General features: G+C 44.3%; 1 protein-coding gene across 3 annotated transcripts; it reads left to right on the top strand.

The window, feature by feature from the left end:
- Positions 1-10,613: 10,613 nt before the first annotated feature.
- LOC6553272 (box A-binding factor) lies at positions 10,614-20,865 on the top strand. 3 transcript variants are annotated; one of them, XM_001980095.3, is made up of 7 exons: positions 10,614-12,378; positions 16,079-16,517; positions 16,590-16,788; positions 17,874-18,088; positions 18,435-18,599; positions 18,977-19,139; positions 19,223-20,865. In XM_001980095.3, the coding sequence occupies exons 1-7, from the start codon at positions 10,883-10,885 to the stop codon at positions 20,278-20,280; spliced, it is 3,735 nt and encodes a 1,244-aa protein (XP_001980131.1). In that variant the 5' UTR covers positions 10,614-10,882; the 3' UTR covers positions 20,281-20,865. The 3 variants fall into 3 exon arrangements, with proteins under 3 accessions (XP_001980131.1, XP_015009826.1, XP_026831812.1); XM_015154340.2 differs by lacking the exon at positions 17,874-18,088 and adding an exon at positions 17,315-17,487; XM_026976011.1 differs by having other exon boundaries at positions 10,616-12,378; positions 19,690-20,012.

Genomic DNA, 20,865 nt, shown 5'->3' with positions numbered 1-20,865 from the left:
CACATTTCAAAACTAAAGGATAATCTATTAATCTATAATGCGTTTTTAGAAGAATGAGATCTCGCAGAGTGTCCAAAAAGTGATGCATACTTTACGGCGGACTGCAAATTCGAAAATCAAATATGCTTGGGAATGGAAATTGTTTTCAATGTATCGAGAATTAAGTGAGAGTAAAAAAAAAATGAAATGTGGTTGTTTTTAAAAAATAAACTATAGTTAGGAGTGTAGATTGTTTTCAATGTTTTAAGAATACATGGAGCTCTAATTCTAAAAGTTTGTAAAAAGTCGAATATTGTTCAGTGATTCTTATCAGCAATTGTTTGTCCAGAAAAATTAGTGTTTGAGTGCATAGTTTGCTTAGTAAATATTTACTCCTGTCCCTCACAATAAAACACCTAATTTCACCCTGACCAATTGTTTCCCTCGGCACGGCTCATTTTGTTGACTAATGTGCTCATATTGCCACAAGTTATCTGATCGATCGGTTGAAATCGATTTTGTGTTTCATTTATCAGAAGAGCTATTTGCTTGAGTGGCGAGGAATATGTATTTTCGGTTGTTCTCATTCGAATCAGTTCGACTGTGACCCTAGTACCTTGAAATTTGACGGGGCTATCACTCGTGTCAGCCCATTAAAAGTGGCCCAGCTAGTAAATATAGTTAGTTGACCCCTTACCACACAGCATACTCGATTTATTTTTCAATTTGGTTTGGTTTTGATTAATACAAATCCCGCCTTATCTGTGCTCCGTTCCGATGGAATGGCTGCGGATTATGGCATAAGCACGCATCCATGGAGTAGATTATTTATGTCTACGAGGGGCGCTAAACGCGACCCGATCGTAATGGAGTCTGTGTCTCCATACTCCAAAACAATAGTTCCTGCAGCAATAGGAGGGATTCGGTGCGTGGTACAGGATAGCCTTATCTCTGGCCTGTAGTAGTGCCCGTCTTCCCCGGTTTCTTTATGTGAATTCCATTTAAATGGACATTACTATACTGTATTATAAGAGCCAGCTTAAACAAAACAAAAGCAAGTCCCGAGTCGGATGCTGATAAGCCACTAATTTCGCTCGCTGCATTGCACTGTGAGGAAATCATAATAGGTCTTATGCACATTTTTAATAGGAACTTATTAATGTATTTAATACTATTTATTTAAGACTATTTCATATTGTATTCATGTTGTATATAATATAAATGCCAGAGGTAAAGATAACTTTTCAAAAACCTACATTTACTTAAAACAATGTGATGATTATTCGAAACTAAAAGCGGCTTAGAAATTTTTTGATCTACGGTATACAATGTGCGCGTCTGAATTTTTCTCAGTGCATTCCCTTTTCACTTACCCACCCACTCTGGCCTTTTATCTTTTGACCACAAGGCATCTTCCGGACTTTGCAACTGCTACTGCTACTGCTGATAGCCAGCACCCGCACCCTTGCATCCTTATCGCAATGACTCCTCCTCGACTACTCCCCGCATGGGTGACCCGCACCCTGTGGCCAGGGCCTCCTCCTCTCCTCTCTACTGGTTGGGTCGGATCTCGGTCTGCCCGCCGAGGAGCCGACTTAAAGTTTTCCACCAGGTTATTTACCTCCTTATCTTGCCAGCATTGTTTTCGCCTCGTCGCCCGCTCCTTGCTTCTGATTCGTCTGGTTTTATCAATGTTTCTGTTTGCAATATGTTTGTTCTCAGCTTTCTGTTATTGTTTCTTGATTACTGGGTCGCTTATCACTCCGCGTGACGTCATAAGAATCGACATTTTGTTATTAAATAGGAATTTCTTCACACTTTTTATCGTTTTTGTTTTTTTTTGGGGAAACGTGCTTGCTTTGTACTTTTTTAAAACTGTCAGACTTTTTGGCATTGCCCTGGTTGTTTCGGTTATAGCCCTGCTGTTGAACATCATCGATAGTGGAGTGATCCAGAATAGTAGGAGTGCCATAGATAGGCAAGGTCGTCTGCCAGGCTTCGTTATCGCATTACAGGAAGGTCTGGCAATGTAGATCAACTTTCATATATTGACCGCAAATAAAATGTTAAATTTTTAATAAAATATATCAAAGCCGGTAAAAAACTTTGATATAAAAAACCAACTGAAAAACTGCATTTATTTTAGGAACTTATATATTTTACCTGCTTCTAATTAAATACTTTAACTATATTAAATAACTTTAATGCTAATTTGTGATTTTTTTTCCCCCGTATGAGTACTTTAATTCCCACTCCTTTCTAAAGATTCCATGTCGCCCAATACCTTTTTGCGACAAGGAACTTACATCCCTCGATTGTGGCAATCTGGTCGGATTCCCGATGCTGTCGTCACCAAATCAAAATCTGGCCAATCCAGGCCAGATGATAAGGACCCGGGTGAGCATATGGCTATGGCTATGGCATATACACGCCAAGTCGGAGAGCGAGAGTTGCCCCGATAAGGATAGTCGCGCGACCGACGCGTGATGCAACTTAATCAAATCGTGTTTTGGTATCGCCCTCCCTGCCTCTCGCTCTATCTGTGCCGGCGTCCTGCTTGCTCCCGTGTGGCGTCCATGCGGCGGAGGTGGCGCCTGTGGGGCTGGCAATCGTGGAATCGGAATCGGGCCCGGCTCAGATAGCCATATCTTGGCGACGTCCAATCAGCGGAACCGGCGACAGCCAAACTACGCCAAAGTACCGAGTACACGGCGCAATGAGTTCGACGGTTGCGTCGCCGATAATAAGTACAATCGTTACTTTGCTGTTCTTTCGTTTTTGAAAAGGTGATATGAAATGTGCTCTGATAAGTTTTAATCAAGAATATTTTACTCGCATTGCTTTGGGTGGCTCCGGGCCGAGTAGCATTTGAAAAGTTGTAGTAGTAGGTCGGAGCTCGGATGCGGGTCTGGTCGGGTCCACTCCCATCCCATCCTACGCCATCCCATCCTAGCTATCGCATCCGGCACACCGGTGCGGACTGGGTGAGTGGGTCGAGTCCGGCGATTATCACCGTGATCTGATGGGTGTGAAACCGAAGAAAACCCGTCGAGCGTGGAAAAATGAGAGGAAAGTTGCGCCGGCGCAAGGGAAATCCTTTAAATGTGTGTTTAACCACAAAAGCGACGTGAGTTTAACCAACATAATCGACGGTTGGGCGCCCGGAAAAGCCACCACCCGCCTCCTCATCGTTCCCCGAAAGAGTTGTGATCCGTCGGCGTGACCTGTGTGACACTTTCATTTGCCGGGTTAACGCCCCCTCGAAATCCGGCCAGTATCGAAACCAAAAATTTAACGCTTGCTCAGCGCGTGAGATCGCCAGATGCCCGGGGTTCGGTCATCATCGATGAAAACCACATGGGCCAACGAACGCCCCTCATAATGAGCGCAACGGATCCGAGCATCGATCGATTCTGGACCTAGCCAAAATGGATTTTCTATCGCTGGCGGAATGCGTATGGGAATCTGGCTGTGGACCACTTTGTAAGTTCTCCGAGTCGATGTGTTGGTGTCACAACTAAATAATAATAATGGAATGCTGAATATATGCGAAATGTAACTAAGTAGTAGTATATGAAACAGAATGGTTAGTCACCACTCTTGGAAGACATGGGTATACATATCATTATGATTCATTGCATTAATTTTTCGCAGTCATGTGTGTGATGAATTCGAAACATAAAAATGGCTTCTAAGAATAAATACTTCAGTACGTGTCGCAGTAAGGTTATTTAATGTTTCAAGAACAATATGTATTAATGGGGCGCATTCAATAGGTCCCAACAAAAAAGATAAAGACAAAGTGGCTAAGAAAATTTAAGGAATTGAAAAGGGACAGACAGGGAAAAGTTGGGAATATTATGACGATTACACAAACCAGCATGACGATCAACGAACCCGAAAAGCACAAAACTCCGGATCCCGTCCAGCCGAGGGGTGGGGCATTGCCTTCCAGCTCCAGGCAGTGGCACCCAACAAGTGCCCATATACGCGTACTCGTACCATTTAAATTGTGACCGAGTACATATATATATATATATATATATATATATGCATAAATATATAAGGCGGCTGAAACGACTGAAAAACAAAATGCGAGTCAACCGATGGGGCCCGTTCCTTGGTACCGCTGCCGATCCACTTGGCGGTCATACAATTTGCCTCTGCGGTCGTTGAGTTGTGGCGACGACAACAACGAGGCCTTATCAACATCGGCTTGTGTGTATGTATGTATATATAGATGTGGGGGAAAAATAAAAAGAAATAATTATTCAAGAAAAATAAGCATTTAAGAGAAGAATTTCAAAACAAAAGAAATAAATGTAGCGGGGCTTTATACTATGTATCCATAAATTCATTGCTATACACACACACTTACACACACACACACATGACTTCCTGCCATAGGTCAGCCATATTGAAAATTAATTGTACAAAAAAAACATAGCCACACATCTTATAGTCAAGCGAATTGTGGCGTTAACCGGCAATTGCCTTTTGTTGTTCAGCCAGTGATTTTCCAGGGAAACCCTGGATGCATCCCACAATGCCATCCGACTCCCCTGACACGTGCATCTCCATAGCAAAATGCATCCGCAAACAAGTGGGATTTACTTTTGGGTGCCGCGGAGGAAACCGCGACAACAAACACCGCAAAAACCCAAACCAAAACCAAAACCAAACCGAGGACAAACAACCAACAATGACGGACAGTCACATACATTAAACATTAACAGAACAAGTAAAGCAAAAATTGTAGTATAAAAGAATTTTTGTGAAATTCCGAAACGCAAACAAACTGCACGGCAAACAACGATCCACCAAAGACAAGATACAAGATACAAGACACTCGTGTTTGTCTTAATTGTTAATTGCTCTGGCCACGTCCCTATCCCTGTCCCGATTTCAGTTCGAGTTCCAGTTCCAGTTCTTCGTGGTCGGCACACATCCACAGAGTGCGCCAAACTCTAGGAAAAACCGCACCTACTCCATATAAACATAGAGCCACAAGCACATAGGATGAGCAGTATCCGCGCGTGTCTCTTAACTGGGTCTTCAATGAGTACCTGTTGCTAGTGGGTAGGTTACCTGTCCAGCTTCGTATTATAATGTGTGTTTGACAGGATATGCCCAGTCCCAGTCCCAGTCGCAGTTCCAGTTCCATTTCCAGTCCCTATCCCAAACCCAGACACCGTGCCCCGTCATCGCTCCGACTTGCATTGTTCTACGCTGCCGAACTTTAATTACCCAACCTTACTTTCACTGTCCGCATAAAAATTAATGAGTTTAGGACTTGTCCGTTTACCGTCCGCGTCTTTCATTCATAAATTTTGGTTCTGGGCTGGGAAATTCCCGTGTGCTGATTCATTTGCCATTCCTTTCATTAATGGATGTGCTCATTTTTCTGGTATGCTTAGGATCGGTTTTTAATGGGGGAATTCCATTATCTGATTGGTAAATGTCCGTACACCGCATTTGTGCATGGTAATTGCAAGCAATCCTTCGCTTGTATAGCTTGGACCCCGATAAAGTTTTTTAGTTATTCCTAGGCCCAGCAAAGGTTCATATGGACTGCATTATCTGGAAATAAACACGTAGTTCATTTAAAATCTTTTTTAAAAAAATATATTTATTGTATTGATTTATAATAGGATATATTTTAATTTAAGATATGCATTCAAGTCGTCTCCGCATTAGGGGCCCACCTACAGCGATTGTCACTTAAGCGCACCATTAAAAAATCATCAAAGAAGCCATTCGAAAGGTTTTTCAAGTGGACGCCCTAATTATAAAGCGCCAGCGCTAGGTACGTGGCAAATGACGAAAAGTAAAAACATATTTTCCAAAATTATATAACCCAACAATGGAAGGGACAATATTTTCACTGGCGTTGTCAGCGAAAACAAATTCATAATTCTATTTATTTGCTTGGTCCGAGAGCGAAAGGATCTCGAAGGACGTTGAGAGGATAGACGTCGAAGGGACGTCGGAGGGACCGAGGGAACCAAGTGAGCACGAGATGCGGCAATAACAATAACAACCGCATCCCCTGGGTGTCCTGTCCGCTTCCCCTTCCCCTACCCATTGTCACGATCAATTTGTAACGTGTCGGCGCGTGTTGCCATTTTGTCCTGTTTACCTTGCCACAGGCCAAGGTCTGCTTACCTGGACGGGTCACCCGAAATGGGAATCCTACCTGAATCCGGGCAAATGGCAGTTGTCTGCGGCTTGGCCGGCCGATTAGCGCTGATCATTGCGGCTTAATCGTGGCTTCTTGACAGTTTCCAATACAAACTCTATTTAAATAGGTTCAATTGACGTTTTTTGTTTGGTCCGGCTGTGGGAAAAACTGCTCCCAGCCGCGGCAAATGTGCAGAAAATGTGTTCAGCTAGTCGAGGAAAGTCAGTCGGGGATTGTTGCAAGCAAATCCTCTTGACCATATTACCTAATGATGTGTTTACTCATTTAATTCATCATCACATGTGCCAATGTTGACCCTACAAATTGGATAAGTACGCCATGTGAATTATATTTGCATAAAATTGGAAAATTACTTAGTTTGTCAACTGCATGTGGGCAACAGAAAATACTCAATTTAAGATGTTTGCATACCAACTGACGCTTAAAACAAAATACTTTAAAAAACTCAAAAGTTCAAAAAAAGTGGTCAACTATTTTAGATTTTACCAAAACGTAGTTTACTTAGTGTTCTTTTGAATTCAAATGTAATTTGATTAAATGTGGAAAAATCGGTAGTTTTTCTATCTTTCTATCTTCGCCCAGCATCTGAAGATAACCCGAAACAATTGAGTGGGTTATTGTTGCATTAAAAGAGTGTTAAAGACATGTTCTCAATGGCCATTAAATGGGTTTGATAAGAGCGGAACTTTAGGGCAGACCGCAGGCCACTTGAATCGGATCGCCCCGGGTTATTGTAGGAATTTTATTTGAATGCCTACCGCGTAACGATGCAGATAATTGGCGCTTAAGGAGTCAAACGACTTGTATCCAAAAGATACGGGAACACGCAGCACTCAACAAAGAGCTCTTCATGAAATGGATCCGCGGCGTATTGGATTACCAGCGCAATATTTATGGCCGCGATGTACACGAAAATATTAAAAATGCATAAATACATCGGCACCGAAACTATGGACGATGATCGTCCTGATATGTGAGACACTCGCCACGGTTGACACTTGTTTGAGGGGAGTGGAGCGGGGAACCTGCCCCGGGTAACCCATTTTCGGCCACCATAAATATGTCAAAATAGTTTGAAGCCAAACTTTGTGGCAGCAAACTCTGGATTTCGTGAGTACGTGTGGGTTTCACTTCGTGGTCTCGTGGGATATACAAATAATAATGTTCTGTTTGAATTGGCCCTCAGTGGGTTTACTAGTGTCCCAAATACTGTATAAAACTTATTAAACGGTTTTCGCCATAAACAATGGCTATACGATATGTGTTCCCCAACGAAAACCAGAGAGCTGTGCCACGGCCCATTGACAATCGGAGATCGAGTGTGAAACAGTGCACCTCCTAGCCCGCGGACCCACAAGATTATCCTTTCCCAAGGACTTGTAATAAATCACATCATTAGCATAGCATCTCTGGTGATTTATCGCTCCGGGAGATCGCTCTGGAGGGAGATCCTCATGTTTGTTGACACTACATGCCCGTCCGAATCTTCGCCACACACATCTCAATGGCCCGCTCCTCGGAACTTTCAAAAGGGCGGGGCACTTAGCCCCAGCCCTGACTCACATTTTAATGCGTATTTCACTATTGGAGTCGTGGCTTTAAGGCCGCATGCCGTTATTTGCATGTGTGCTCAATGCATTTCGTTTATAGAACCGCGACTTATCAGACCTAACTAAGCATAACACTGCCAGCTTGGGGTCACAGTGAAAAGAGGGTCAACTCGCATGTGCAGCACGGCTAGGTAAGCACAGAATTGAAGTGTGAGAAAGTTACAAGTGTGGAGCAGTTCCTCCTAATACAAATAAGATGCAGATAGTAAACTCCTTTGATTATATTTCAGCTATAGCAGATCTTTTCTAGCTCGCTTAAAAAAGACTAAAACGAGCTATTGCTGGCGTAGAGTATTGGCATGCAAAGTTATGTTGTAAGTAAGGCAAACACAGAAATGTTGTAACATTTTTTGGATTCATTTTATTTGTAATTAATTGTGTCTATTTGGTTCTAGACATTTAGGTTCTAGACATGCGCGAATCGCATGTTATATTGAGTTGATCACCCCGTGTGACGTCGGTGCCAGCTTTTCAAAGTTGGCAATTAATAATTTCAAGGTTAAAGTTCCATTATGGAGCCCAGGCACATGCAGCCAATGAGCTCGAATCGAACATTTCGAAATACTTGTTTTTGTCTCGGTAGAAAAATTGAAATTCGTCCGATCCCGAAGGAGAGTGCTGGGCCAACCGAACGCGAACAAAAAACATGTGAATAAATTATTTGAAAAATATATATATGAATAAATGAGGCGATCGCGGAGAGGCGTCAACCTCAGTCCCCATGTGTCTAGGGAAAGGTCCGGTCTAGTTTCCCACTTCAGCTCGGCTTTCAAGCGATCCCAAGAGCAGCTTATCAGCTTCGATTTTTCGTATATTTAATAACGTACACTTATTTGATTTTAATACCGACAAAGGTTAAGCGATTTATGTCTATGAACGAGTGCGCATGTCGCCTGTGTTTGGCGTTGTATGCATGTAGCATTCAAAATCGAATTCGGTTCTGGTTTTGGTTTTGGTTTTGGAAGCGAAGCACTTGAGTATGTCGCCCACTATGTACTCCAATTGATCAACGATCGTTAAAACGTTCCCAAAATGTCCAAACAGATCGTTGGTGCCGCCTATTCAAATGACGATAAAAATGCCATAAAAACACCGCCCCAGCCTCATTCACCCAAGATCCCACTCGAAAATCGTTTTACGACTCGTCCTGGTTCAAATGTAACAATTTTTTAATCAGCCATTACAGCGGAGCTCAAGTGCATTGTTTTATGTATTTTGGCGCGACGTCTCGGGAATTTGCAAGGGCAACGCAGACGGACTCCTGGGGAAAGTCTTTCTTTCCCCTGCATTTTTCTCACGTTCACTTGTCTCGCCGCGAGATTTGTCCTTTGCCCCGGTCCTGAAATTCTACACGCGTCCCGGTTGGATTTTAATGTTCTCGTCCTCGCGATAGGCATGAAAGTGTGTCTGGGTCCTGGGGTTCTGGGGTCCCCAGTCCTATATGCATGTTATTTTGAAATTTTTGAGAATTTTCATATTGGGTCTCTCATAAGTCGGTCTGATTTATGCGTCAATTTCACGATTGAATTGTAGAACTAACTGTGAAGAGTATTGCGGCCATTAGCCACGACGAAAGTAATGGACTTAAGCGAAGGGCGATTTATTTTGCTCCTTGTATGGAATTATATTTTAAGTTTAATTAAATCCAATCGCATTTCGAACATTTTGCAATACATATTGAATGGCCAGATGTACCATATTTTAATTACTGTTTTGGTGTTTTTGTTTCTTATAACTATGTATGAATGTATATGTAAATTTAATTTGTTTGTTTTTAAGTTTTATGGTTTCTTTTTGCCGTTTAAAATTAGAATCTTTTTAGATTAGAGTGTATGTACATAAAAATATTGTTTTTTATGTTTTAATATTGTTTTAATGTTTGTTTTAAATGTTTGCAGAATTATACTTCGTGATTGCCTTACACTATTCATACATTTTAAAAGTTCTGTTAAATAGAAATTGCTAAGCAAAAATTAAAATTTTGTTAATCTCATTCTAAGTTAAAATTTCTTACATTTTAAACGTTACTTAATATATATGGATTATTTTTTCATTTTCTTTTCAGATTTTGTGTGTACTTTTTGCGGTCGCTGGCAGCCAACAGTCAACCAACCACAACAACAGCGACCACAACAACACCAATCGAGCAACAGTTGAGGCCGCCCCAGCAACAACAACAAAAGCATTCCGGCATGGCCTCTACCTCGGCCTGCGCCCTACCCACCCCTTCTCCAACTTTCCACGCCTGTTGTTGCTGCTGCTGTAGTGAGAGGCGGAGCAACGCAGCCCCATGCGGAGGCAGTAAGTGCGATAAGGCAGGCATTAGGAGCATGCACATACGAATAGCAAGCGAAGGAAGAGCGGAGCCAAAGAGAGGGATCCCCAAAAAGAGAAGGAGAGAGTGGACGATTGGGAGAGCGTAGAGCTCGAATAGAACATTTCGAAATATTTCAAGCTGTACACGAAACGAAAACATACATATTTTTCGAACTTAAATTGATCCCTATTGAAATATGGAATATTTAGGAACATTGTGATAAAAGTATATACATTTTTTGATTTATATTTATTTCTAAAATTTATTATATTTATTTAGTATTTTTTTATATATTTTATACAATAAAATATTTCACTATGCTCGTGTTAGTTAGGTGGCTTATGGATTTCAATCTTAAGTTTGCTTTATATAAAGAAATAAATACATGAATAATATATGAATAAGTACATGATCCTAAGACAATGATCAAATTTGAGATGATACTAATATTTCTTTCCGTGCACCAATTTGCGATTACGAGTGGCGCTCATGTAACGGCATGTGGAGCAAAGCGCTAAGCAAACGCAACTGTAATCAATGGACAGAGATGGCGAGAGGGAGAGAGGATGCTCGCTGAGATTTGTTCTCGATTTGGTTTTCTAAAAAACAATTTTAACGAGCTTTATTTTTTCATGTTGCTTTTCGGTTCCGTATTTCGAATTTCGAACCGCAAGCCACTGAAATCAAATCAGTTTGTGTGAAAATCGCGCCGGATACGGACACGTACGTGGATTACGGCGTAGAATCCGGATAATCGTGTGCAGCGTCGGAATCATGACGAAAACGACAAAGCCCAAGGAGAAGGCAGCGGCGGGAGGAGCATTGATAGGGTCGGGATCTGGATTGGGATCGGGGGCCAAGACGGGCGGCGGTAGTCTGCTTACGAATGCCGCGGACAGTAAGATCCGCACAGCCAAGTCCAACAACAACAAGCGGCAGGCAGGACGAGCGGCAACCACTGCAGCAACGACAACAGCAACAGCTATAGCGGCAACAACAACAGCGGGAGCAACAGGATCAAATGAAGCAGCGAAAGAGACGGCAATAGCGATCGAAACGGAGAACGGAGAAGCAGCGACGCCGACTGCGGCAGCAACGCCCGCCGCAGCGAATTTATCGTCACTTGAGTCCGCTCGCTCGCAGGCTCTCACTTCAGTTGTCAGCGAAACAGCAAGGCAAGCGGTTACCACAGCTAACGCGTCGGCAACAGCAACACCATCATCAACATCGATATCAACAGTTACAGCAACAGAAATAGCAACAGCAGCAGCAAGCGACACAGCAGCAACATCTGAAGCAGCGATCGATGACGATCCAAGTGCGATAAATACTAATAATAATAATAGTAAAGCGCAGAACGACGCGAGTGAAAGTGTTAAAACAAAAGTGATAAGCTACCATCAGTCGGAGGTTCAACAGCAACAGCAGCAACAACAAGCCCAAATCTACGAGCAACAGCAGCAGTTTCTCAGCCAGCAATTAATAAGCCACCATCAGCAGGAGCAACATCATCAGGCGCAACAGCAACAGCAGCAGCAGCAACAGCAGGCGGTGCAGGAGCAACACCAGGCCAGTTGGCTGGCCTATGACCTGACCAACGGATCAGCGGCAGCAGCAGCGGCGGCAGCGGCAGCAGCCTCGCATCACCACCTCTTCGGGCAGTTCCCCTATCCGCCCAGCCATCATCCGCCCACCCAGCTCTACGAGCACTACGCCAGCACGGATCCCATAATGCGGAACAACTTTGCATTCTACAGCGTGTACACCGGAGGCGGTGGCGGCGTGGGCGTGGGCATGGCCAGCCACGAGCATTTGGCCGCGGCGGCGGCTGCAGCAGCAGCGGCGTCTCAGGGCACCACGTCCAACATTGACGAGGTCATCCAGGACACGCTGAAGGACGAGTGCTTCGACGATGGCCACAGCACCGACTACCATGTGCTGACCTCAGTGTCCGATCTGCATACGCTGAAGGACCCCAGTCCCTATGCCCTCGCCCACGAGCAACTCCACCAGCAGCAGCAGCACCAGCAGCAACTGCATCACCAGCAGCAGCAGCAACTTTACCACCAGCAACAGCAGCAGCAGCAACATCACCACCACCACAACAATTCCACCAGTTCTGGCGGCAGGGACTCTCCATCGTCCTCGCATGCACTGTCAACCCTGCAGAGCTTCACCCAGCTGACCACCGCCAACCAGCGTGATAGCCTCTCGCCGGAGAACGACGCCTACTTTGCGGCCGCCCAGCTCGGCAGCAGCTTGCAGAACAGGTGAGTCTTGCCGCGGAGCACTATAATGAGCTCACTATCACGAAGCGGGCGAGCGCACGTGCCTATCGCCCGCTTGGCGACACCGTTAAAAGTCATGATCGGAGCTCCGATCAGCGATCAGCGATCACCTAACAGAGAACCGCGCCGGCTGATTCATATTTCTCCCGCCTTGGCGCGATTTCTCGGGCGGAGTGACGAACCGAACAGAAACCCCCATTGTGGGTATTGGTTCCAAAGCTCGGACTTCGGTCTCGTCTTTTCCGCCGTCTCTCGCAATCCTAAATCCATACCCAAATACAGTCGGTTATGGGTATGGCGTTATGGCATTCCCAGGTGGTTTACTCAATATGCGGAATGCGAAAATCTGTTCCACTTTCATCTAGACACCAAGTTAGTTCTGCTCCAAGAATGTGTTTCCAGCGGGACAACAAAAACATAAACAAAACACAGTTGTGAAGCCCTCGCAGATGTCTCAAGTGAGGAGCATTCCGAGTATGACGCCTTCAGTGGAGCTGGGCCAGTGGGGCAGGACATTTGGTTCAGGGAAGTAGATGTAGGTACGGAAAACCAAACCGAAACTTCAATTAATTTTAAAGTTGATGTTTCTTTAAAAAAAAAGTTAAAATAAGGTTTGAGTTCGGATATTCGGCATGACGAAAATTTTATTTCATCTTTAAGGAAACCCTTTCCTTCCTTTTAAAGTTTGTTTTTTTAAAGTTCGGAGATTGATTTTTATTTTGACTAATGGAGTCTTTAGACATATATCTTGTCATCTTTCCGATAATTTAAAAATGTTGTTCGGCTTCTATTAGAAAAACTAACCTTGTCCACAACCAAAGTAAACAGTGCGAGACAACAAATAAGAAGGATTTGCACTTGGCCTCTCATAGCGTCGCCTCTGCCTTCCCCTAAAGAAATCATCTGCAAGCTCGAACTCAGCAGAATATATACAAATTGCCGCTCAAATTTCGTAAACAAGAATATGCAATGTCTTAATTATTGACGCATGGCTTTTCTGACTCATGAGTTTTCCCGTTTTGTGATCCTAGTCCGAGCAGAACCGACTTCCCCGCCAGATGCAGGAAATCTAAATGGTTCACTAAGTTCACTAAGTTTGTTAGTTTTTCCGACCAGCATGCGGCAACAGCTAGTACTGCACGTGTCCAGGTTGCTGCCACATTTGGCCCAAAACTAGCACGTGCCACAGACTGTGGCAAGCTAGCTCCTAAAGGCCAAAAAAAAGGGGGCGCGACCCGCATTTGATCGTGCAGTCGAAACTCGGCGACTCTTCAGAGCCGAAAAAAAACAGTAAATGCAAATTGCAATTGTAGCGCATTTTTCTAGCTTGTTTTGGGTGCTCGGGTTGCAAGCTCTATTGCTTTCGGTGAGGATACCTTTCGAGTGTGTGACTGTTGGAGAGCTGGGGTAACCCAAAGCCATCCCGTGACATAGAAACCCCCGAACGAAACCCAAACTGGAGCCCTCAGAAACAGAAACAGAAACAGCCTCAAATGCTTGGCCAGACTCTATTTTTTCGTGTTCAGGGCAGCCGCTGCTGACTCAGCAACCCCCAAGTTGCAGTATACCTTGAAGGGTTCAGGAGGGCGGCAGCAGGGGCAGGAGCGGCACGTTAGTATACTCGTATATTCGGAAAATTATAAATACATCGGTGGGAGGCAGCGGACCCAACGCACCCGCACATTGCCGATCGCGTTTTTCTTGACTATTTTCTGGTAATTCGCATCCATACTTTTTGCCTTACACTTGAGTGTTTTGCTGTATTTGTTTGTTTTGCCTATGTTATTATTTAAATTGAAAACGTGTTTTGCATATGCATATGGAAACAGGCATGAATGCACATTCAGTTGCAGTACACTCGTATATGAAGTCATGTGAGGGGAACAGCCCGAAATGTTAGCTTTTTATAGGGAAACAAGAGGCATAACATGTTACAAACGCAATTCGGTGAGATTAGAGTTATGGAAAATGATTTTTCTTGCTCATCACGGATCTATTTTCGCAATACCCACCGTTGGCGGAGATATGCAATTGTATGTATATCTGGTAACAGAACGTCATCTGGTGCCGGATGATGGTGATGGTGACGCCGATGTGCCCCGCATTTCGTATGTGACTTTTTGGCCAGTTTCGCTTTTGTGGCAGTGAGAAACCAGAAGAAGATATCACGCTGCTGGCCAGCTCACATGCCATTTTCGCCATGCATACATTCATAAGTATGTGAAAAACAAGAAGTCAACGCAAAATACTCACCTGCGACAAACAACAGAAGTGAACCAAAGCGGCGATAAAGTTATATCGTTGTCGTGCACTTTTTCTTGTCACTCAGACTTCCTATATATGCAGCTATATATTATGGGTTGGCTATAGCTGTGGGGCATCTCGGGCTGGAAATACTGCCGCTCTTATCAGAGAGCGTGCGCATCTAGCTGCAACAGACTTGGCCGTATAAATTCTGGCAGCAAAGAGTAAATTACTTGCAAGCCGTTTGTTTGATAATTGAATGCATACAAAGATATGCCTTTTTTTTCGGTTTAGTTTATTTTTTAGTCACTTGATCACATTGTGTGTGTGTAGTGAGGTGGATTGCTTTGGGCCAACGCTCACTGCAACAACAACAGCAATCGCAGTTGCAGCAGCGCAGCAGCAGCAACAGCAGCGACAACTGCAACTGCAACTGCATTGGCATAAAACTAAACCCGACTCAAGTCATTATGCAAACGCGCGTGCCCCGATTCGGTTGTGCTTTCTTCTCGGTCTCGGTCTCCATCTCCATCTCCACCTTCATCTCGTCATCCAGAGAACTCGGCCCGAAATAAAACTGAAAACTAAACTAGAAATAAATCAAAACGAAAATGAAAACGCTAATGCTGAGCTGAGCTGAGTTGAGCACTTGCGCGGATTTCCAGTATAAATAGATAGTTTTACCTTTCAAAAAAAAAACAACAACTGGTTACGCCAGGCAATCGATTGATTTTCAAAAAAGGACCTATCCCGTCCAGTGCGTTATAAGTGTGCACCTGTGGAAAAGAGAGCTCCAAAAAGTCGATCCTTGATCGCTAGTCTCTGCAAGATCGGTGGCCATACGAAAGTTTTGCGTGTGCAGCAATTTGTTGTCCCCCATCATTGTTTATTGAATGTCTTTCCGGGTCTTGGCAAAAATATTTGCACAGGCTACTGTTGGCTAAGGGTAACAAACAAAAGAATACGTACGTTTTTATTTTGTGGGGTAAACAACGCTGCAAACACTTTTATTCTTTAATTAAAAGTTTTATGGCCACACCCGCACAGGCTCAACTGCAAACATGCCAAAAACTGGACGCTGGTGGTCCGTCCCAAGCAAAACCAACTCATTATTGTAAAGTAAACAAAACCCAGGAAATGTTAATAGCGCCTCGTATTCCCAACAGTAACAGTGCGATTCTATAGCGAGAATAACAGCACCAGTGCGGCTAAAAACGCGAGCGTAACGCGTGCGAACGTGTGCCCAGCGATTTTAAACGCGTCAAAAGTTTTCGTTAATCTGGGCATACAAATTTAACAAATTATTAAAATGTTCTTCTCGAATTACAATAATATGTATCTGAAGAACTATTGTTATAGGTATAACTGCATATCCCACGGCAATGACATGACAAAAGTATCTAATTTCCTTATGTCCCTCTTCTTTTTTGATTACCAGCTCTGTCTATGCTGGCTCTTTACTCACCCAGACAGCCAATGGCATTCAGTACGGCATGCAGTCGCCCAACCAGACGCACGCCCACCTCCAGCAGCAGCACCATCAGCCACAGCAGCAACAGCCACATCAGCAACACCAGCAGCAGCAACTGCAGCAGCAGCAGCAGCAGCAGCAGCACCATCACCACAATCAGCACCACAACTCCAGCAGCAGCAGTCCGGGACCAGCGGGTCTGCACCACTCGCCGGCGGCAGCGGTGGCTGCGGCAACGGCGGCGGTCAATGGACACAACAGCTCCTTGGAGGACTGCTACGGATCGCCAAGAAGCAGCCACAGTGGCGGCGGGGGAGGTGGTACTCTGCCAGCCTTCCAGCGGATCGCATACCCCAACAGTGGCTCGGGAGAACGTTACGCTCAGATGGCCAATTATCGCGGTCAGGTGAGTGCTGCCCCCACTTCCATGATTGCTCTGAGCTCCCCACTGACCTGCAAACACCCCACTCACTTGCAGAGCGATACCTGGTTCGATCCCTTAAGCTACCCCACCTCCGCCTCCGGTCAGGCGCAGTTGAGTGTCGGAGTCGGAGCCGGCGTGGTCTCGAATGTGATACGGAATGGGCGGGCCATTACGGCTGCTAATGCAGCAGCCGCAGCCGCAGTGGATGGGACCACTGGAGCCTATCTCTCCGCCTCGGCATCATTGTCAGCAAGTAAGTTACTGTTTGGATCGGAAAACAAAGAATTAGTCTAGACTAGGACATAAGCACTCATAACATAAGCAAACGTACATACAGACCAAAATCCTTTCCAATTGTTTGCCTCCTTTGTCGGGGAAAACGAAATGGAGAGGGTTTTAGGTAGAACTTCACACGCACACCATGCGAGAAGGAATCCCATATTTGCATAACCTGAGCAAACCAAGACCAAACTGGGTCAGCAACTGGTGGCCAACTGTAAGCAGCTGTTGTAATGCCCATACACTGCATTTCTAGTACATTTTTATTATTTATATACTTAGTGTTAAGCCTACGTCTCTATAATAAATTCAATTAATTTTATTTCAACTCTTGAGATAAAATCAAACCAACAAAAAGACACCACAAAAGCAAATCTAAATATTAAAAACACACACAATACCCAAATGCAAAAACAGCAAACATTGCAAAACCAAATCAACTCAAACACCTTGCAAAAACCTTATGACTTATTTCGATATTTCTATGTCAATCTTTGAAGCATTATTCGATGCCGATTATTTCACTGAGGGGCGAGAATGTGTCAATTGTGGTGCGATTTCAACCCCATTATGGCGACGCGATAACACGGGACACTATTTGTGCAATGCCTGCGGCTTGTACATAAAAATGAACGGCATGAATCGACCCCTAATTAAACAGCCTAGAAGATTGGTAAATGTCTAAAACAAATTCACAAAATCACAAAACTACCACCAGCAATTAATACTAACCAATACCAATCAATCAAACCAAACGCTTTTGTGTGGAACAAAATTTCTGTGTGCGACCTCTCAGTGTTTAGTGGGTAGTGGGTACTCCTAACTTATAGAAATCCGCATCCGCCAGCCTCAGCACCACCGCCCCACCTTCCCCCGCCCCCCAGCAAAGCTCCAAAGCTCCAAGAGAGTGAAAAAATTAATTGAATTTATTATTTATTACGCAATGCCAACTAGTTTAATCGAAAAGTGACATCAAAAACAGAGAAAATCTGATCAATCTGCATCTGCATCTGCTTCTTGTGTACTACAACCAAAAACATTCTGATTGCTCAATTCCAGTGGCCGCTGAATCAGGCGGGGATTTCTTTAAAACCAACTCATTTAATGTGGGCGGCGGTGGCCGTAGTAAGGCCAACACGAGTGGTGCCGCCAGCTCCTACTCCTGTCCAGGCTCGAATGCAACCTCGGCGACTTCGGCGGTGGCGTCGGGAACGGCAGCAACTGCAGCGACGACGCTCGACGAGCACGTTAGTCGCGCCAATTCGAGACGCTTGGTAGGTCGCCCATTAATTACCGATACCGAAACCAAAAACCAAACCAAATCAAACAAAACCAAACCAAACCAAACCAAACCCATACCAAAACCCAACCAACCAACCGAAACCCTTGTGAATAGCAAAACTAACTAACAGAGCAGAGCAAGTAGTCACTAACCTAGCCCAGAATCGATGCTAACCACCTTTGACTAACCCGTAAACCCGTAGATCTGTAGATCCGTACACCCGTAAATCTCCTTGGCCACTGAGTTGCCATAGAAAACGTTGTTCCACACGAAAAGCTACTGCTTCCTGAGCGCATCTAGTCCTAACTAATTGATTGATTTCTTGTTGCTACATCTAGAGCGCCTCAAAGCGAGCCGGACTTTCCTGCTCCAACTGCCACACCACCCACACGTCGTTGTGGCGCCGCAATCCCGCCGGAGAGCCCGTCTGCAATGCCTGCGGCCTGTACTATAAGCTCCACAGTGTCCCACGGCCACTGACCATGAAAAAGGACACCATACAGGTAAGTCATCCATATAATAACACATTTCAGCTGAAAGTTCATTCCTATTTATTTGCTTGAAAAGGAAGTTATATTAATAATAATAAAATATTTGACTCAAGTAATACATATGAGATAACAATTTTTGTAGAAGTCTTGCCATTGCGTGTTTTTTCAATGTATCCTCCATATCTTAAATATTTGAGACTTTAAAATTATACTTTAGTTTTACCAAAGTTATTAACATAAATACCATTTCATATTATTCTTAATTTTAAGTTAATTTTGGTTAACTATAGGGAAATTATTAGGATTACAGCTCGCTAACATGGCATATGAATTCGTACACCATAACAATATTATAACTATTATTATAACTATATAATATTATCTTACAGAAACGCAAGCGCAAGCCCAAGGGCACGAAGAGCGAGAAGTCCAAGACCAAGTTGAAGAACGCTGCGAATGCCACCATGGAAAGTGGTGCAATGGCGACCAGTTGCCACAACGTTGGCGTTGGGGTTGGCGTCCTGGACAGCAGCCAGATGGATGTCAATGACGGTGAGTTCCGGCGACTTTTCATTCCATGTGCATGCCTAATTAGTGATGTTTGCTTTCTCTTTGTTCCCCGCTCACCTGGTCAGATATGAAGCCACAGCTTGATCTGAAACCATACAACTCATACTCATCGCAGCCGCAGCAACAGCTTCCGCAGTACCAGCAGCAGCAGCAGCAGCAGCAGCAGCAGCTGCTAATGGCTGATCAGCACTCATCGGCGGCCAGCTCGCCCCATAGCATGGGTTCCTCCTCATTGTCGCCATCAGCCATGTCGCATCAGCATCAGACTCATCCACATCAGCAGCAACAGCAGCAGCTCTGCTCCGGGCTGGACATGTCGCCCAACTCAAACTACCAAATGTCGCCCATCAACATGCAGCAGCAGCATCAGCAGCAGCAATCCTGCAGCTTGCAGCACTCACCCAGCACGCCCACATCCATCTTCAACACCCCATCGCCTACTCATCAGCTCCACAATAACAACAACAACAACAATAGCACTCTCTTCAACAACAACAATAGTAGCACTGAGAATAACACCAAACTTATACAGAAATATCTGCAAGCTCAGCAACTGAGCAACAGCGGCTCCACCAGCGACCACCAGTTGCTGGCCCAACTGCTGCCGAACTCCATTACGGCGGCAGCAGCAGCAGCGGCAGCGGCGGCGGCGGCGATCAAGACGGAGGCCTTGTCGCTCACCTCCCAGGCCAACTGCTCCACGGCGTCGGCGGGACTTATGGTCACCTCAACACCGACCACGGCATCGAGCACATTATCGTCCCTGAGTCACAGCAACATTATTAGTCTGCAGAATCCGTATCACCAGGCGCTGTGCAAGCCCACGAGAGCCTCACCACCTTACTACCTGACCCCGGAGGAGGATGAGCAGCCCGCTCTCATCAAGATGGAGGAGATGGATCAGTCGCAACAGCAACAGCAGCAGCATGGGGAGATAATGCTCAGCCGATCAGCCTCGCTGGACGAGCACTACGAACTGGCCGCCTTCCAAAGACATCAGCAGCAGCAGCAACAGCTGCAGCAGCAGACTGCTGGCCTTTTGGTTCAACATGAGCAGCATGTGACCAACTATGCGATGCACAAGTTTGGCGTTGACCGGGAAACAGTGGTGAAGATGGAGTAGGAGCGACACGCTGTATGTCGCCATGACCAAAGATTCTGTTGTTACATTAATCTCATAGCTCCAAAGAATTTATAGCCTGTATACCAAGAGCAGTTCTTAAAGAACACTCGTCTATCTAAAATCTATCGAATCACTAGTTGTACATACGGTCTAAGTCGATTGACATTTACATTTTCGTCGAATTTTAACGGTCCACTACTCGAAATTTGTTATACTAGTAGTTTAATTGTTAGCAAAATGTTAACAGCATGAAATCGATTCCGAAACTAGGCTAAGACTAATCATTTAAATTTTGTTATCAAATCGAATACCATTTGAGATTTCTTACAATCAAATTCCACTTAGATATTAGCCACAAATTTTAGTTAAGTCAAACAAAAAAGACAATTGAAAACGAAAAACAAAAACAATCGAAGTAACCAACAATCTCATGCAATTAGTTATTAATTTATCTATTTTCTATAGCAATACCGATATATATATAATGCAATTTAAGTTTTAGTCTGGTATATTTTTTTACATCATCTTTGCAATATTAATTTTATTTCTCTTGAATTAATAAAAGACAATTGTCCCTGAAATGTT

The sequence above is a fragment of the Drosophila erecta genome, unplaced genomic scaffold (assembly GCF_003286155.1).
Source record: "Drosophila erecta strain 14021-0224.00,06,07 unplaced genomic scaffold, DereRS2 tig00000000-arrow-pilon, whole genome shotgun sequence".
NCBI classification, from domain to species: Eukaryota; Metazoa; Arthropoda; class Insecta; order Diptera; family Drosophilidae; genus Drosophila; species Drosophila erecta.
This window is presented reverse-complemented; position numbering and strand designations above follow the sequence as displayed.